This window comes from Periplaneta americana, chromosome 10 (assembly GCF_040183065.1).
Source record: "Periplaneta americana isolate PAMFEO1 chromosome 10, P.americana_PAMFEO1_priV1, whole genome shotgun sequence".
Lineage (NCBI taxonomy): Eukaryota > Metazoa > Arthropoda > Insecta > Blattodea > Blattidae > Periplaneta > Periplaneta americana.
Window position 1 is genome coordinate 17,450,122 of NC_091126.1, and position 21,064 is coordinate 17,471,185.

General features: G+C 37.1%; 1 protein-coding gene across 5 annotated transcripts in view; it reads right to left on the minus strand.

Moving 5' to 3' along the window:
• The window catches only part of LOC138707486 (lysine-specific demethylase 5A-like), a 121,121-nt gene extending 100,976 nt beyond the window's left edge, over nucleotides 1–20,145 (minus strand). For all 5 annotated transcript variants that reach the window (XM_069836977.1, XM_069836973.1, XM_069836976.1 and 2 more), the window contains exon 1: nucleotides 19,428–20,145. In XM_069836977.1, the coding sequence (XP_069693078.1) occupies nucleotides 19,428–19,646 (219 nt within the window). In that variant the 5' untranslated portion in view covers nucleotides 19,647–20,145. The remainder of the gene's footprint in view (nucleotides 1–19,427) is intronic.
• Between the last annotated feature and the right edge of the window lie 919 nt (nucleotides 20,146–21,064).

The following is a 21,064-nucleotide window of genomic DNA, read 5'->3' on the forward strand; positions in this document are numbered from 1 at the left end:
CTACTATGACTGTTTATGCGGTCTTGGATCTGTGTGGAGGACGGTTGAACTTCATTAGTAGAAGGGTGGGAGTGAAGTATATCTAAAAACTCAGGTACAATAAAAATTGAAGTAAAAATAAAATGATGTCCCTGTATTTTTGCACTACATAGTCATATAAAACTTCACTAGATGGTTCAGTGCGCAATACCGCTTCGAAAGGAACTTGTATTGTCACGACTAAACGCGTCTGTGCAGTTATGGCAATAAAAACAAAATATTTTTTTCTAGAAAAGGCGCACTAATGCGCAAAATCTGACGAATGAAAATTAATACACCCATGACTACACAACGGAATCAGAAAGAAGACAGAACTAAAAAGTTTTTTTTTTCAACTCTACGTAAATTTCATTAAATTTCATTTGATAGTTACTTATACAGGGGTCGCAATGAACTTCATATAATGTAAAGAACATTGTGCAGACACTTGTTTTAAATCTGCAGTGCTTGGGAAAAGTGGCATAAGTCAGTTTCCACAAACATTTTTTATAAATTTATTGACAACTTACGGAACATCTGCTCGCTTGGAAAAAGATACATGAGTATTTCTCCCATTACAATAATTCATACAGAAGAAAATCAAATCGACATAAACTAGTGTGAAGACAGTTTTTTTTTTCTTCTCCTGTAAAATTAACATTTTTGACTTGTGCCTATTTTCCCGAGCACTGCAGAAATTTTTTATTGGGTTATTTTACGACGCTGTATCAACATCTGAGGTTATTTAGCGTCTTAATGATATGAAGGTGATAATCCCGGTGAAATGAGTCCGGGGTCCAACACCGAAAGTTATCCAGCATTTGCTCGTATTGGGTTGAGGGAAAACCCCGGAAAAAAACCTCAACCAGGTAACTTGCCCCGACCGGGATTCGAACCCGGGCCACCTGGTTTCACAGCCAGACGCGCTGACCGTTACTCCACAGGTGTGGACAGCACTGCAGAAATAATACGTACAAAAGTACTTATATAAAAGAACAATATAATACCAAGGTGGAAATAAATGGTTTCTTCTTCACCGAGCAATCATAATGAGAATCCCTTGTAAACTGACGCGTCAAGAAACAGAGCAGTGGAAGCAGTAACAGTCTTAACTTTGTACGTGTTGAATTAAACAATTTTGTTGGGCCACCTGTGCTTATCTTCTTAAATAGTTTTTTATAACATTAACGTTTTCGATACTACTTATGTAACATCATCAGATGTTAGAGCATTGTGTTGATTATATGTAATGAAAACCTTGCCTCATGGTATTACTATTTGGTTGCATATTACTTGCTAGATTCACGGAGCTCGACATTAAACTACTTGTAACTACATACGTCTAATCACCGATACTTGCATATCAGTAGACATCAATGAATTTTGAATAGTTAAGTTAGAGTGAAACTGGTTACAAATGAAAAGCCCATTAAGGTCTTAATAACAACATACAGTATAGACAGAAATCCTGTGACCTCAACAAGTGCTTCGTTCTCCTGACAATGATTTTGAATTAGGACCAGCAAAACCGCCCCATTTAACGGCGTAAACGATTGACCAACACAGCCATTGCAACAAGTGTACATAGTTTTTACATGTTATATTTTATATAGTGTTTTAAATTGTTTAAAACTGTATCTCATTGCATTTTAATTGTATTTTATTGTGAACTAGAGACACTGACCTAGGCTAAGAAATCATAACGGACTGTCACCATGTTAACTCTAACAAGCCTTAGACATTACGATAAGTAATATGCAACCAAATACAGGGACATCATTTTATTTTTACTTCAATTTTTATTGTACCTGAGTTTTTGAATGTACTTCACTCCCACCCCTTCTACTAATGAAGTTCAACCGTCTTCCACACAGATCCAAGACCGCATATAATTCATAGTAGCCTTACCGTCACAGCACGTTCCAAAAATATGTTCGCGTTTTCCAATGACGAAAGAGCTTTCAATATTGCATCATTTTCGCAAAGGTACTGTCGTCCATTTGCCTACGTCGCATTCCGGTTTTCCCCACCAGCTTCTATTCGCCTCTCGGTAAAGGCTAGTGGCTGGGCTGTCTTAGCTCTTTTCTGAGAACATTAATTTCTGTTAGGAACTGGACATATATGTAATATACCCATACAACTGTTTAAAATAACTTAAATAAAAGGGCCTCGTTAAGTAATTAACTGTCACGTGAATTCCCTCTTTTCTACAATCCTGCGACATAATCACTTGGACGGACAGTAGATAGAATGTCTGAGTAAATTTATCTTTTGGGATCGAGCAGAAGTGAAGATTGAATTTACAGTACGTAAGGTACTCTTTTACAGAGTAGGTACAGAATTATTCCAACATGAGTTAGGCCTACTAGTACGAAGGACGAAACTGGTAATTGGAATTACATACATTAATCGAAATGAACCGCCACCATTTTGAAAAATGTGTTTAAATATCCGTATTATGATTATTTTTCAATTTAACTTCATTCTCTATAGTGTACGCTAATGTGCTATAGACACTCTAATATACACTGCATAATGAATACGTCCGCATGGACAGCTCAGTTCGTGAGTAAAAACACTCATTGTTAATACTGTACTGTATTTTGATTAAACAAAAACCTAATGAAAATTATCAAACTCAAAAGCTTGATATTTCATAGTTTACGTAAATAGATGAATTACTTTTCTTCCCTCCTATACCTAGTAAAGTGATTTGTTTGTATATTACGCCATCGAACTCCAGTCATGGAAGGGGTTAGCAACCGTTGATTCAAAGGTATAGGCAGGTTAATATCAGAAATGTTAGTAAAAATAAAATGATGTCCCTGTAGTAATACCATGAGGCACGGTTTTCATTACATATAATCAACACAATGCTCTAACATCTGATGACGATACATAAGTAGTATCGAAAACGTTAATGTTATAAAAAAACTATTTAAGAAGATAAGCACAGGTGGCCCAACAAAATTGTTTAATTCATAATAGCAGCTTATCGGCATACAACAAAATGAAAGTTTGTACGTGTTGTTACACATTGCTATTTGACAACGAACGTGATTATTGGTACAGCACGAAGAGTGCTAGACAGAATAAACTGAGTTAATGATGGTTTCTGTCAACTGTAAAAAGGAACTTCTTTCCAGCTAGATATGATTCCTGGCCCATAGTGCCGCAGCCTACGGCGCTGATTGCTGGACGAGCATCGCCGCAGATCATGGCCATTGTTCACATCTATTACAAATTATTAATTACGCATATTTTCATCTCTGAACGCTGGCACAGATCGATACTTGCGGTTATCTTTGCTGTTGATGGATTCTGAAGCAGGCTAATTTCACAACTTCGATGTCGGTCGGGTGTCGATCAACTGATGACAGAGATCGAAAGTCTTAAAATGGTCCTGTTTAACACCACCAGCATTTAGAGAAGTATGTGAATTATAAACCGCAACAAGTCGAAAAACAAAATTAATAATTTGTAATTTTGTAAAAGGAAAAATATTCTAGTTGAACGTGTGCCAAATCACATAACCCCCTGCGATATCAGTTCTCATCACTCCAGAAACACCCTCAGAAAATATGTGGTAACAACATTATGCAAACGTGAACAACAACTATTATGATGATGATGATAATTATTATTATTATTTTCATTACCACAATATTTACAACGCGACATGGAATTTTAGTAACATTACCCCTACATTACATTACAGGTTCGTCCAATTAGAGAAGTTTCTTTTGCAATTTAAAAACTATGCCAAATTACAAATTCTAGTCCATTTTGATAGTGACAAAAGCAATATAAATAACAATCTTGTAAGAGAGAAAGAACCATACAAAGGCGTAGGTTATTGACGGTAGACAATCTGATAACCGGAATAAACAAGCATAGATTGCTGAAGAAATACAAGATAACCGGAAAAAAAGTCATACGGCACAGTAGATTGCTGACGAAAGTATGATAACCGGAATAAAGAAACCATACGACAACGTAGATTCTGACGACAAACAATATGACAGCCACAGTAATCATGCCATACGCCAGCACAGATTGCTGACGAACATTAAAACATACGCCAGCGCAGATTGCTGAATTGAGAACAAAAATGACCAAGCGTAGAACCCTGACAGAAGATAGTATGATACCCAGAATAATCAAACCATGCGATAGAGCAGAATGTCGATGAAAGACAATAGGTTTGCTTCTGCAGCAGTTTCCAAACGTCATGACTGTCACGAGCACGCGCACATCGACTTCACCGTTCGTGCAACGAAAACTTCAAACCCAGACTATACTCAGCGCATTTCGAACTGGCGGATCAAGGTCACATACAAACCACGCACGAGTCACTGAACTGTGAACTGAAGCACTGGTAAGCTGGCTGTTCCAGTTAACTCTGAGGTGAATGGTCCAGGATTGGGGTAAGCACGCGTGGCAAATGCAGTCCATTGCTTGACCTTGATCCGCCAGTTTGAAATGCGCTGAGTATAGTTGCTGATTAAAGTCAGGCGTTCTTGCAGGAAATCAAACCGTCACCAAATCATTTCCTGACGGTCCGAAAAATTTGCGGATATTATAGTCATTATAAACCATACCCAAGTGTAAATTAATATTGACGATAGACAATATAATAAGCCGGGGTAAACTAGTCATACGACTCGTAGATTGTTGACGAAATACAGTATGGTGACCGGAATATACAGGGACATCATTTTAATTTTACTTCAATTTTTATTGTACCTGAGTTTTTGAATGTACTTCACTCCCACCCCTTCTACTAAGGAAGTTCCAACTCCACACAGAACCAAGACCGCAGATAGTAAGCAGTACTGAGTTACTGAGTATAGTACGTTCAAGAAATATGTTCGCGTTTTCCAGTGACGAAAGAGCTTTCAATATTGAATCATATTTTCGCATAGGTACTGTCCGTTTGCCTACGTCGCATCCCGATTTCCCCCACCTGCTTCTGCTCGCCCCTCTGTAATAGCTGGGCTGTCTTAGCTCTTTTCTGAAAACATTAATTTCTCTTAGGAATTGGAAGTTTACGTAATATTATAAAGCTGTTTAATTTAACTTAAATAAAAGGGCCTCTTTAAGTAATTAACTGTCACGTGATTTCCTCCCTTTCTACAATCCTGCGGTATAACCACTTGGACGGACAGTAGATAGCATGTCTGAGTAATTTTATATTTTCGGGTCGGGCAGAAGTGAAGATTGAATTTACAGTACGTAGAGTAGGTACAGAATTATTTCAACATGAGTTACTAGTACGAAGGACGAAACTGGCAATTGGAATTAGATGCAATAGTCTATAGTGCGATAATATGCACAAAAGAACTGAAGCCTGTATCGAAATGAACAGCCACCATTTTCAAAATTGTGTTTAAATATTCATATTATGATTATTTTTCAATTTAACTTCTTTCTCTATATTGTACGCTAATGTGCTGTAGACAGTATAATATACACTGCATAATGAATACGTTCGCATGGATAACTCACTTCGTGAGTAAAAACACTTATTCTTAATACAGTACTGTACTTTGATTAAAGAAAAACCTAATGAAAATTATCAAACTCAAAATCGCGATATTTCCTAGTTTACGTAAATGGATGAACTACTTTTCTTCCTTCCTATACCTAGTAGAGTGATTTGTGTTTTACGCCAGTATAATCGAACTCTAGTCTTGGAGGGGGGAGCAAGCGGTGTTTCCGGTTCTCTAAAGGTATAGACAGGATAATATTAAAAATGTTAGTAAAAATAAAATGATGTCCCTGTACAAACCACAAGACAGCGTACATAAAGTACATTGCGGACAACAATCGCCGGCAACATTCATCCATGAACAGTGCTGGAAACAAACCAGATCACAAGACATTTTCAAATCTTTCCGAATATCTTTCTTCCTTCCAACGTCTATCCTCCCTGTCGTACAATGCTACTGTATGAAATGTGTTTAAATGAAACCTACATCATCAATCACGAATGAATTATCGAAAATATTGCATTAATGTTCAAATAAATCTTTATATATTCTGGTTATAAACATTCAGTACTTCAAATCACATATTACGCTGTAGTCCGCAAGGCAGACACTTCACAGCCTGTCGTTTTCTTATTATAACAATTAATAATACCAGCGAGATCAGATGAGGTGTGCATAGCAGCACACAGTGAAATCCCCGTCGCTTCTGTCCACACCTCATATTATGATCTCTCTCTATTATAACAACATGACAGTCCATGGAGTAACGGTTAGCACGTCTAGCCGCGAAACCAGGTGGCTAGGGTTCGATTCCCGGTCGGGACAAGTTACCTGGTTGAAGTTTTTTCCGGGGTTTTCCCTCAACCCAATATGAGCAAATGCTGGGTAACTTACGGTGTTGGACCCCGGACTCATTCCACCGGCATTATCACCTTCATCTCATTCAGACGCTAAACAACCAAAGCTGTTGATAAAGCGTCGTAAAATAACCTACTAAAAAAAACAACATGACGGCTATCTAGCGTCAGTGGAGTTGTGATAGAGAATGGTATTTTCAAGAGATGAATTCGAGGATTCGTCACTGAATTGCATTACATTCGATTTACACCTGGAGAAAGCTCGAAATTAAACAACGCCCACGGCATTCACACATGTATCAAACCATGATTGTGAATAATGGGTATATGGTTTAAATATAGAGGTAGATATGTGAGTGAATAAAAGAATACAAATAGAACGGCAATATAAATACTGTTAAATTAACCATTTAAAATCTAAAGAAAAAATAGAAATGGGGAATACTCGAAATATGAACCAATACATGTAAGCTTTGTACACACAATAACGGTGCATTAGAGGACTGCTTCTTCTTTCGAGAGAGCTCACGATATCAACTTCCTACGTGATTTTCGTGTATTTGAAATCTTTGACTTACATGAAAAATGCGCTAGATTTTTTCTGTAACCGGCAAAAAGATGAGTGGTTTAAATCAGGGATGTCGAACAGCGCTCTCGAGCTGTGAACTGCAGAGCCTTCACTCCTCCCTTATTGTGCAACGGTTCAACACAGGTAGCAGGCAGACCGGGCGAATGATCGTAAACAAAAGCGAAACTTCTAATGCGGCGGCTGGTACTTAGATAATTTTTATACATCTTACTAATTTTTAGGAGCTCATTTTAGATTCGCACTTGAAAACTTTGATGAACGAAGAATGTAGGTCTACATGAGGATGGATGGATGGATGGATGGATGGATGGATGGATGGATGGATGGATGATGGATGATGATGATGATGATGATATCGTTTTATCTACTGGATCATTCATGAATGTTGTTCGTTAGTGGCAGAAATAAATCATCATAATAACGTTGCTAATTCATGTTTAAAATATCAACTTTATGTGTATGTGTTGTAGCAGTGCAAGTTCAAAAACGTAAACTGTTTTTATGTATAAAATTAATTAATCTTACTATGACTTGAAATTTGTTCATAGTTTTTGTTACAGATTCAAAAATAACTTCTCCTCCAGTTCGATCCTTTAGTGAAATGACATCTACAAGATCTTCATGGACATTGAAATCTGAATCGACATCCCTTATGAATATAGCTATCTGCGCCGTATCTTTGCGGTCGGTACTTTCATCAAGAGCTAGTGCATAACAAGTAAAAGTTTTTATTCTTGCTATCAGTTGTCCGTCCAAGTTATTTCCCATTTCTGACATGCGCTCAGCAACAATATTACGGGACAAACTTAGAGATTTAAAAACATTCCAGACATATCTCTTTTGTCTTTTCACTAGCGGAACCGGATAATTTTTCTGCTCCATAAGCTTCAGCATGCATTGAATTAAAATGCCTTTTAATATTATTATGGCTTATGTATCAAAGCTTCTTTCTACATATTAAGCACTACGCCTTTCCGCCCTTTAAGATAAAGAAATGTTTATCTATCCATTCACTATTGAAAAATCGTTCCATATCCATACCAGCCGCCAGAGTTGATAAACACACTGCGTACAGAACACTGCTACAGTAAGGGTAGACTGACCTCACAGCTCCAGCTCAGGTAGTAAGCAGTACCTTATCGTTTCACAGCTTGAGAGCGCTGTTCGACATCCCTGGTTTAAATGTATGTATCTATTACCCGAATTCAATTAGTTCCAGCGAAGAACACTTAGGTCTGGAATACATTGGCTTGATTTTGCACATAACAGTCGCGTCTTGGCAGATAACGCACACTAGAATAGCAAGCAACTCTTGAAGTGGAAACGGACCGCTGCAGTTTGCCGCAGCGTCGCGCACTGCAGTCCACTCTAAAATACACTGTCCACCATTGGACTATAGTTAATATTTTTTATTCCAATTAATGGTTCTACCGACCGACGGCATTCTTTTCTTCGTTTCTGTCCAAGATGGGAGTAAAATCTTGTGTTTGATACCGAAGAATTCGTTAGTGAAAACGAAAAATGTTTGTGTACTTCTTTTCGACAGTGTGTCTTGACGTTGAATTTTATTGCTTTTTTAATATTTGCCAATACGTCGAGAAAAGAAATCAACATCCTAAAATAATTAAGAAATCTGTCTTCATGTTTCCTAAGGTCTGAAAATAAATTATAGAAATGACCATCTTCAGTTCTATTTTGTAAAACTGGATGAACACAGTACTTTCTAACTTTCCAACATATTCTCCTTTTCCGCAAACACTCTATTTCTGATAATGAAATGGAGTCGAAATGGACAACACAATGCGATCGGCATGACTACAAACTAACAAGGAGAGGACACGCTCTGTATATCACCGAATTAAATAAGATTGTGTGAGATGAAAGTACAAGAAGTACTGTTTAAAGTCATACCCGGTATGGGTGGCCAATGACCCCTCGTTTTGAAAATATTGGCTATTGTTTGTGACATACTTCCGTTAGGTGCTCAATAGGGAAGCATTAGACTGTGTAACAGCGTAGCCCATATGGTTGGATGCTGAGTTGTTATCCAGGCCACCTGAGTTCGAATCTTAACTGGTCCTATATTTTTTTATTTTAATAATGATTAATATTGTGATCACAGTTACCTATTTAAATACCTATATAACAATTCTCAATGTATTGAATGCTTCATCATGTTTTAAACTAATTACTAATTAACTAACATTGTATTGTAAAGGATAAACAATAAAATACTGCTCACGTAGGAAGGTAAGATGTGTCACTGGTGTTTGTTCTATTTGTGTAGCAGCTATTCCATTTCATTTGTACCCGATTCATTATGTCATAAAAACACACAAAACATACATATTTCCTGCACCATGCACAGCAAATGAAAGAAGGTTGTCCACAGTCACACAAATTTTTCCGCACTTCTGCTGCGAAACAGATATCCTTCACATTCACAAACACTTCTCGTTCGTTTATCAATTTTGATGCATATTACGCATATTTCAACATGGCTTTGAATATAGGAACTGACAACTGAAAGTGAATAATAATAATAATAATAATAATAATAATAATAATAATAATAATAATAATAATAATAATAATATCAAGCTTTAAAATATGAGATGGCATTAGGTTTCGAACTCGAGTTGCCTGGATGACAACTCAGCATCCAACCACATGAGCTACGCCGTTACACAGTCTAGTGCTTCCCTATTAGGCACCTAACGGAAGTACGTCATAAACAATTGCCAATATTTCCAAAACGAGGGGTCATTGGCCACCCATACCAGGTATGACTTTGAACAGTGTGTCTTGTACTTTCATGTCACAAAATCTGATTTAATTCGGTGATATACAGAGCGTGTCCTCTCCTTGTAAGTCGAATTGGACTACAAAACGCGTTTGGAAAAAAGTGTGAGTGAACTGCAAGCCGGCTGCATTTTGCAGTTCCTTTTGCCTGCAGAATGACGCCAATGTATTCTCAGCCTTAATCTCGGGAAGAGCTACGAAAGTAGGGAGTGTCGGTGATTTACAAATCTTTCTCTCAAGGAGCATGCAGAAACACGTGATGGTTACATGCAGTAAGTACAATCTACACAATTTGCACAAACTATAGTTGCGTCAGTTGCGACCTTCTAGAACAATGGTACGTTAGTTTTGGTAGAGTACGAAAACAGCACATAAACTATACGAATCAAGTTGGCCTGGATAGCGTAGTCTGTATAGCGCTGGCTTTCTATGCTTGAGGTTGCGGATTCGATCCCGGCCCAGGTCGATGGCATTTAAGTGTTACTACTTAATTTTGGAATCCATGTATTTTTTTCAGACGTTTCATCTGTTCTTTGCCGTCCTATATCTCTAATACGTCGAATTTCATTTCATCATCTTCTTCTTCCTCGGTTTGTGGGATTCCATGAGCGTCCTCATTATGTTGAGCCATATTATGTAGAATAAAACAGCACAAGATAATTGAAAGCACTCTTCCTGTACTATTGTTACCGTATTTTATTTTGTAAAAAAGGAAAACGTTGCTTTACTTAGCCAAAACATCTTTCTATTACAACTCGTTCTTTTGTTACGCACTTATTATACGATTATTGAGTTACGACTTTTCGGTACGGTGTCATAAGCCTAAGGGCAATTCCATAGCCATTATCACCAAGAAGTAGTGCATTCGCCCGATTTTCACTCATTACTTCCGTGAATATCAGAATTCCTCCATATTCGTGAATCATGTACTGACCCAGGACATCTCACATCTACACTTGTAAACTCTTCTTTAGAATTGCATGTAGGCTAGCATGTGCATTATGCCTTACGCTTCTTTTCTCGTAATGTAGTTTTCTCCGTAAATGCTTGTGCTTTTTTTTTTAATCAACACGTGTGTGCAATAAAAATACTTATACCGTTCCTGCTATTCAGCTTTAGCAGCTTTGAGTAGACAGTTGAAGGAAATTTGACCTACTTTATTATTGCAACCATTAATTAAGTCCTTTGAAAATTCTACGAGCCAGAGTGGCTTCTATTTGTCCCCCTTGAGGGGTGGGGCACGGGCTGGGGACGATCTTCGCGCGTAGGCCGCTTGGATGAACTCATTGTACTACTCCAAATGAAATGGTGTGGTGTGCATGTCTTAAGGCCCTCCGCGCTACAGATTTCCTGAGGATTGCCCACGAACTCCCCTGCAGTCTACAGAATGCCTTTGTTACCTTTCCACGTAGGGATCGTCGTGTTCCCGCAACTTGGGGTAGCTCCAGTGGAGAACGTACGGTACGTAGCACAATAACATACAATGGGGTCAGTTCGGTGGTGGTCCTCAGCCGACTCTACAACGGAGCAAGTTCAAAATATGGGAATGGAAATGGTGGTGGTGGTGTTGGTGGTGTTGGTGGTGGTGGTGGTGGTGTTGGCGGTGGTGGTGGGGTGGCGGTGGTGGTGGTGGTGGTGGTGGGGTGGCGGTGGTGGTGGTGGTGGGGTGGCGGTGGCGGTGGTGGTGGTGGTGGTGTTGGTGGTGAAAGAGAGAAGTGTAATAATGATGGCGAAATGAGTGTGAGGTCCAGCGCTGATAGTTGCCCAGCAATTCTGCTTCAATTGGTTTAGGGAAAACCTCGGAAGGAACCTGAAGCAATTGTCTCAACCAGGATTTGAATCCAGACATGCTAGTCGTTACTCCACAGCGATGGATAACAGTGTGGCTTGAATCACACCGATATCTTGTCACTTCGCTCTGGAAATCAGGACCACCGACGTAACATGAGAAAATTTGCATATTTTCTTCACTAGATAAAGCTCCGCCTCTAGTTTCGTTAATTTCCCTAGAAAGTGTTCCTCTAGCCATGTGACATTTTCCTTCTTAAACCTGAAGCAGAATCTCTGCGAGCTTCGGTTCATCTAACGCATCACACTTAAAACACTTTGCTCAACTAAACTGGAGTCACCTATTTCGGTTACTTCACAAATTTAATTACGAGCAGTTTCTCTTCTTGCTCTTGTTTATGTATACCGAAGTCAGAGTAATTTCTCTGCGGCAGAGCACGTTGAGAAAGTGAGCAAGCTTTATGAATGTGAGAACTTTCTTCAGAATCGAGAGAAATGAGCAATCACTCTTCTTTATGTATATCACTCCACGTCGCGCAGAATGAGGGCATTTGTTGGTGCAGATGGCTTGTGAACGAGATACTGTATTAGACTCTATTGCAGACCTTTTTGTTTATATATGTAATATTTATTTATTTATATTTGATTTGCTTCCTTTTCTTTCAGGGCATGAAACAACTATTATTTTTGTTTATACAGGTCAGTTTTCGCCTATTAATATTCCACAAGTGTTTGCCAATAAGATTTTTACAAGACATGCAAAAAATAAAGTTTATTAACAAATGTCATTTATCTTTGAAAATATATAAACTAAAACCTAAAATAAAAAAATAATTTTACTCCATCAGGAGACGAACTCACGCAAAGCAGACTTGTTGCCACTAAACCACACACATCTCAAAGGGGTGACTACATTGTAAACGGACAACATTCAATGAACAAACACCATAGGAGCCTTCAGTGCAGTTCGTTCACACGTGTGAACCGAACAGTAGAACTTTGCATTTCTAACGACAAAAAGTCTGCCCATTCTTTTTTGCCGCGAAATATATGTGCATAACTTGGTACGATCGTGCAGGAGGTGGTAAAACTCCACCATTTTTTTGCTCCTCATTGTTATCTGGAATTTAGAATAGGCCTACAGTCAAAAAGTAATTAGATCATAAATTCACAAGATTAAACTAAATGAAATGAGCTCTAACACAGGATCCACAAATGCCCTGGAAGTTTTCAACACCAGTTATAGATAGTTTCAAAATAATATTCATTCTCCCAAATTATAGGTTATGTTCCAAAAAGAAAATCTATTAAAATAATAATAATAATAATAATAATAATAATAATAATAATAATAATAATAATAATAATCATCATCCTCTTACTGCGATTCTGGCTGATACGTACAGATACGGAAATAAAATTTGGAACTCCCTATTGTATAAGTTTCGCTTACAACACATTGCACATGTATATACGCTACTTGTGGACAGTCGTGCGAAATTGTTGGCTACATACAGGTGAACTCCCACCAAGACTGGCTCCAAATTTTGATTCCGTATCTGTACATCTATTATCAGGCAGTAGGCTTACATCTCACTTAGTGATACAGTTTGTGTCAGAGAAAGAACAATTATTTGTATACATTTGAAGTCTCATTAGTGTAATATGTTACTAGTCATCGATGTCTGCAACGTATGGGGAAAGGAAGTGGCCAACCTACCTCAATATCTTCTGGCTTAGTTGTTTCATAAGTGGTGCCTTATTGCTGTCACGAGGTTCAAAACTGTCTTCGGACAGTTGACTAAACATACATCCCATCCCATCTAATCTCATCGCGGATGTAGCATAAACCAGCCTCCTATGGCGCACCCTGTGCATGACTCTCGGTAAATTGGTCAATGAATGACTAGTAATCAAGTAAAAAATAAAGTAACAACTCAATCTTAACACGATAAATCTGAGAAATAATGCAATTCACGTGGCCTCAAGGCATTTCATTTATATAATTACAGAAACGATGTTTTGTTTGTCTACTGCTATTGTAAAGGCAACATTTTCCATTTACCACAATTAACAAATTCAACAAAAATAAAAATGTAATATTGAGACTATTTCTAATCATTCATGGCATGTAGGCCTAATTTGAAGAAATGTGCGGGATACATTATTCTTATAAGCATTTAAGTAAACTTTACTTTTGTGAAGAGCTTGTTATTATTCAATATACAGTACAATCACAGTCTACTACATACAGTCACGAAGCTTGGGGTGAATTTTTGCATTTGTCGCGATAGTTGCTAGCCGCTTGGAGCGCTGTGAGTACTAGGAACAATAGACTGTGCCACAGCCATCGTGATCTAATACAGGCCGTAAGGCAGACCATGCAACTCGCTTAACCCGATCACGAAGGGCGGCGTTTCAACCATATAAATTAGTTGGAATGCATGAACAGTAACATATGTTTCTCTAAAATGTAGTGTAATTCCATTAATAAAATTTAAAACAATGATTATGAGACACTTCAGACATAATTCACTTGCGAGATAAGATGTAATATTATTTATGTTGTGAAAATTACGTTGTTCGTATGTGTAATACCTGCCTTTATTTCGATTAAATATTGCAAAATATGCGGCCTGGTCTAGATCGAAAAGGCATTGACTGTGCCGTATTTCGCTTTGTTGTGAAAAGTTGTGTAAACCACAGAACAACAAAATAACTGTGAAATGTTCGTTAACGGTTGTAATAACTGTAAATGACTAAATACAATAATTTTAATAATAATATGGGACAAGGAGACGTTTGTGGTTCTATAAATATTGTAAGAAAAAGAGGTCAGAGTTGTCCTTCTTCCGAAAGATCCAGGAAGGTGACTTCATAAAACATAATATATGCTTTATGAAAATAATATATAAACCTTATGTGTTTCATATTTCAAAAGTGGAAGGAAGGTGTTAATTTTTTCAAAAGAATACGATATCGAAAGTACAATACATTTTATCGTCTGCTGGGGAAAGGGTCTGTGATGAGGCGATAGTAGCGATCCTGGTGGTGAGCAACTATCTATGGATGCGTATTTCAACTGTCTATGTTTGCATATTTAGTAAGTATTGAGCTTCGTGACTGTATATACTACACTGTGGTACAATTTTACTGTTCCTGTATTATATTCTCTCTGTGTAACGTTACTTACACAGAAACTATTATTGTTATAAATATTTAAAAAATGAAAACTCACTGTATTTAATTTAAATAAATATGCCAACATAATCATATTTTGTAATGTTGTAAATAACAAAAAATTGTATTTACATCAACTATATGGGGGAGCAGAAAATGCAGCTGTAACAAAGAATACATTTTTAAATCATTCGTGACATGTAACGTTAGTTACGGTGATCCGGTCCAACATTTTATAATTAAATATTAATTAAAGTTTTTCCAGTAAAGAAAGAAACAAATTATATTAATAAAAGTACATTAAATTCCACTTAGCACTATCTTGCAATATTATAATTTATACATCTTGCATTATTTCGAAGCTAAAAGGTACTGTTCATTTAAAAACATTGACGATATGTAACGTTAGTTACTTTGAAATGGACCTACTGCAGTCAGACTTTATACGACTGCATTCTCTAAAAAAAAAAAATCACTTATCTTTACTGCTTGAATATATTGCACGCCATGGTTACGTCAATGTGTATGTAGTCTTAACATTAGTAACAGTAGAAAGTTTTATTTTCCAGCTAATAAAATATCGAATAGGAAGTAGTGCTGTGACCTGTATTTTTTTTATTTTATTGGGTTATTTTACGACGCTGTATCAACATCTAGGTTATTTAGCGTCTGAATGAAATGAAGGTGATAATGCCGGTGAAACGAGTCTGGGGTCCAGCACCAAAAGTTACCCAGCATTTACTCATATTGGGTTGAGGAAAAAACCACGGAAAAAACCTCAACCATGTAACTCGCCCCGATCGGATTCGAACCCGGGCCACCTGGCTTCACGGCCAGACGCGCTGACCGTTACTCCACAGGTATGGACCTGTGACCTGTAAAGATAATGTTTAGGAGTATAACTTCTTTGTGTTGAGAAATCATCTGAGTTTATTTAGGCCTATATTCATTTCACTTGTTTCTAATCCTAATACTGCTGCCATCAACATCGATACACTTTTTGTTCAGGTCGTGCTCCTCGTGAATCTTATGCTTATTTATTTAGGCCTATCTATAAAACACGAAATGTAACAATTTTTAGAAAGAATTTAGAATTTTTTTACTGTCTCCCAAGACCTTCTGCACATGTGGAGAGAGTTTTTTCTTTGATGAGAACCACTGACTCCAAATAAATTAGGTAAAAGCATTGCTTCAAATCAAAGTCAATTCAGAGTTTTTATGTATGAACTTCTATGATTTCATCAAAGATAACACTTCCTTTCTAAAGCAAGTACATTCTTCCCGGGCATGCTTCCGAACAGGGGCAGCGGCATTTCCCCTAAGGTTAGAGCCCAGTTTAGGTGTATGTATTAATCGAAAAAAATGTCATATAAACATGCGTCCTATTCTCAATATTTTCTAGCCCCTATTTGTAACTATCGGGTCATTACGGTTATGAGAGTAGAATTGTGATAGCCTATATTTAGTTTCGCTGTTTTTTTTATATTGGTACAGTGTAGTATGTAGTCTTCTACAATGTAAATATCCCCAATTTTTTTTAGAAAACTTTGTCAGTAAATTGGTCTACACAACCAGCTTCATATGGGTGAATGACGAATAGTCAAGTACCCGCCATTAATAAAAACGTATGTAAGTATTTTTGTATCCAGAATTATGGCAACCTTAGTAATGACCCTTGATTTTTCTTTTCTCTTTTGCTGAACACATCACATTATCATGACATGTGTCCTGAAGTTTCGAACAGGCCTAAAAAATTGTTCTACAAAAGAAACTGTAGACTCTATTTATAAGGACAGGATTAGATGCAGTACTAACATAAAATAAAGATATCTTTCATAAGTGTTTCAAATAGTTCCGTCTTCAGCGTAGCCTATTTTGTTTTAAAGGAAGGACATCCCACAATGTAGTTTTACATTGATTTCCTTTTGATCCTATTTATGAATTTTAATGTATACGGAAATTGAGTAGTATCCAAAAAAAGAGTCGCTGTTTTACCACCGATCACTAAGTTGATGACGTTATAGGGCTATAATTATGTCACATTTGTCGGCACATTACATTACAAGTACGAAAAACGGTTTAAAAAAATGTGGCAATTTAATTTATATCAATAAGAGTAATAGAATACTAAAGGGAGTAGTGTTGTGAAGAATAGTGAAATAGGCGAACTACCAAATCAAGATAGGCCTAATACAATGATAAACCTTTAAGTGAAAAGTGGAAAATAATTATTATCCATTAGGAAAACATAATCATAAAAAATATATTTATTTTCTTAGCTTTTAACCATATTAACTGTGTTATTAAAAATAACTTCTTAAAAGACTTATTTACCTTACTTAATGTGTCACTCATGAATCACAGTTATTGTAAATTTTATGTTCCATCTGCTTTTTTTTTACTAGTGATAAACTGATAGTGATATAGACTATTAAGGTAACAGACTAATTCTTGTCTACATTTTTTAAATAATAAATCAGTAATTAAGTCACTTTTATTTAAAATGTCTTAAGTATTCTCCCTTGTTGTGTGCCATCTTGAATAGTGAAATACAGTTCCAAAGCCTGTTATATCCCAGTTACAGAACCTAACATCGTTAAGGCCAACTTAAAATATTTAATTAAAAAGAAACTATTACAGTATGATTTCAGTATTTCATGTAGATCAGATGGAAATAAATTACCATATGAAACTAAACAAAGAAATTACAGAAAAGCGAATTTGGAAACAAATTACAGTTTTTTCCTGATTTCTGTAAATTTTTTTTGAAAGAATTTAACAGGTATCAGAAATGGACGACTCATATTATCTGTAATAAGGTTAATAGCAAACTAATGAATTCACTTTTATTATATACTAATAAAGTCATATATTTAATACATTTGGAAGTATTTTGTCAATTGTGCGCAAGTATAATTTTTAAAGGAGTGTTCATTAACGAATTGGTAGCATAATGACTATGACAGTGGTTCACTAAACGAAAATTTCTAGGATCGAATCCCGGCGTATTCAATGTAAGTCCTGTATTCCATTTAATATGAAGTAGTTAGTAGATTAAAGTAGGTAGAGGGAGAAAGAGAGAAGTAGAGGAATATATGTGAGGAAGGGAGTGATATGGGGTGGGAGAAAGAAAAGCGAGGGCGTTGGATGAATCGGATGAGGGGGAGGGGGTGGTGGTGCCCGATTAAATTCATATTTTGAAGTATCGCCATCTTGCGTGACGTCATATATCACGTCATCAATCACCTATTGGTCTGGAAAAAACAGAGAGTGATTCTTGGATTTTACCGGAAATTGCTGTACATTACATTTTGAAGAGCAGAACTTTTTTTTTTTCATTTATATAAGACCACATCTTTGTTTGACATATATCTACACTCTTTTTTCCTAGATTTTAAGTTTACCCTCATATGTTTCTAGCTGTATCAGTATTTCCTTCTGACAATCATCCCAAAAAATGTATTTTTCCTAAGCATTTTCATCAGTGAAGTCCACCATACCTTGCTTCATAAAAGGTCACAGTTTTGGTGGTGGTGGTGGTGGTAGTAGTAGTAGTAGTAGTAGTAGTAGTAGTAGTAGTAGTAGTAGTAGTAGTAGTAGTAGTAGTAATAGTAGTAGTAGTAGTAATAGTAGTAGTAATGTAGTGTTGTAGTAATAGTGGTGGTGGTGGTGGTGGTGGTGGTGGTGGTGGTGGTGGTGGTGGAGGAGGAAATCTTTTCACGTATTCCTTGGAGTTGTTTCCTTATATTTTCTACGAGATAAACAATACGCATATAGCTAGATTATCCGAGTGTTTTCATAATGTAGGCTTACTACGAAATAGCGTTCCTGTGCTTATCGTTTGCCTCAATAGTAACAACAGTGGTTTTTAATACTAATAGATTATTTAACGAATCTATATGAAATCTCACGTCGATTGAATTTTGACGACATTCGAGAATTCGTGATGGATTATCTGAATTTTACTTTACAATTCAGGAAACCTCGAGAAAAAAACCGCAACCAACTAATCAGCCCACGCAAGATTCGAACCCACACACAAACAAAGTTGGATCAGGATGTCAGCTCCTTATACCCGAGCTCCACTCTAGCGGCCTAAGAGCAGTAGTGGTAATGGTGACAGAGTAATGGTGTTATTACAGTCGTAGTAGTTGTTGTTTCAACAGGGAGGTAGTGATTGTTATTGCTGTAATTTTATTGTAGGCCTACTATTAGTAGTGGTGGTCGTGGTAATCATGTTCATACGATACAATTAATACAGGCTATATCAACAATTATAAATGTTATATATTATGGCATTATGAAAGGCATTTTCTGTCATTTCTCTCTAATGTCATAGTGTTCAAAGCAAAAACAGTAATTAAGGAATATGATAAAAAGATCAAAATAAAATTTTGTACCAACTTTTCACATTACTAAAAGCTCCATTAGAAAATGGAATGCCTATAATCTCAACAATGTCATCCTTACAAACCCAGGCCTTTAGTATCTTTCCCCAAACAATGTGCTACCTTTTTAAGGACATTTTTAAATGGCTGGGGACAATAATGAGCAGCCATTTTGGAACTACAGTATTGCACGTTACAACTTCAAGGACTTTCAAACTGCATAATCACAGCGCTTCGGTACTTATTATTCTTATCTTACTGGTCCTAACTTATATTAACATAATAACATATAAAATAATGTAAGTAAACTGACCGGAGGTGGTTTTATTTTGCATATGCCCGATTTTTCCGCTATAGGACGTATTTTCCTTATATATCCCAAAGGATCTTGAAATTCTTCACTTGTTGGCTCAAATACGGGTGCTTCTGGTGGCACAGTGAATTCAAAGTCTTGAGTTGAAACCCTCGGTGATTTGTCACAGGAGGCAGGGCTCCTAGAAAAGCCACTTGCTCGCTCTCCTCTGGAGACCATTGTGTCAATGCATCAAAGTGTCATATTCTCCCAAAAAAAAAGTTCTATCAAACAAAGTTCATTTTACTTCACTCACATTTCATACACTTCATAAACCCCAACCCACGTTACGTGGGTTGGTAACAAAAACACTGTAGAATGTCCAGTTTTTCCATTTCGTTACACAATCAACATACACAGAACCACATCAAAACACAACATCCACTGCACAAGTACAACAGAGACTACACCATGAGTGAACACTCCACAGTCCACTATGCTTTCCTTTTCTCGTACTCTCATGCTACAGAATAGCCAATAGCTGACACCGAAATTAAGTGCAATGTTCAACAACATCCTACATAAAAACAGAATATATACACATTACTGAAAGTGTACGTACTAAAATTACATGATTTTCTTATTTCTTATGAACTCGTGGCTTTACGAACTAATTTTTAAATGAACATTACTCAGAATATGTTCACGGCCGTGGTTTGCTTGTGTCTTGTTTTTAGCACATACGGACAATTTTATAATATTATAGAGAATGTACGCTTTCCAAGGTTGGTCGCGAAACTTGAATAAAATTCACAATGGCTGCGTTCAGCCGGGACAGCTCTAATTCAGCTATTCGTTTGTGCTGAGTTACAGCAGCTGTGAGTCACTCACAGTGAGTGACAGCCTCCTAGCGGCACTGGAACGACCAGATTCCAAAATGACCGCTTTGTTTACAAAGAAACACACCATTGTTCCGTCTATTCCGGAATATAATAATAAGAAGAAATGCGCACAAGTGTCCGGAATATAAGTACAACAGAGACCTTAGTTGTTGCCTAACCCTCCACTTTCGCTGGCTTGAAGCGAAAAAAAATTTTGCTACGAAAAATGGCGGCCGCTATTTCAACGCTGTCGGTCAGCAAGGCGTTCGATGCGGTCGCCATTTCAGCGCTATCTCAGCGCTGTCCCGGCTGAACGCACCCAAATGAATATGTTGAACAATCGAATTCTGAAAATTTAACCACCAGGATTCCATTCTCAGTGGAATCAATACAGCTGTGGAGTAACAGTTAGCATGATTGACCGTGTAACGTGCGGGCCCGGGTTCAAATCCTGGTTGGGACAAGTTACCTGGTTGGAGTTTCCCTCAATCCAGTAAGAGCAAATGCTGGGTAACTTTCGGCCGGATGTGCCGGAATTTTGTCCCGCAGGAGTTCTTTTACATGCCAGTAAATCTACTCACATGAGCCTGTCGCATTTAAGCACACTTAAATGCCATCGACCTGGCCCGGGATCGAACCCGCATGGAAGGCCAGCGCTATACCAACTCGCCAACCAGGTCGACTTCATTTCTTGATTTCTTTAGGTAACTTTCTTCTTATATGTATTTCTGATAAAGCATCGTAAAATTGATGTTTTTATATCAATACATCAGAAAC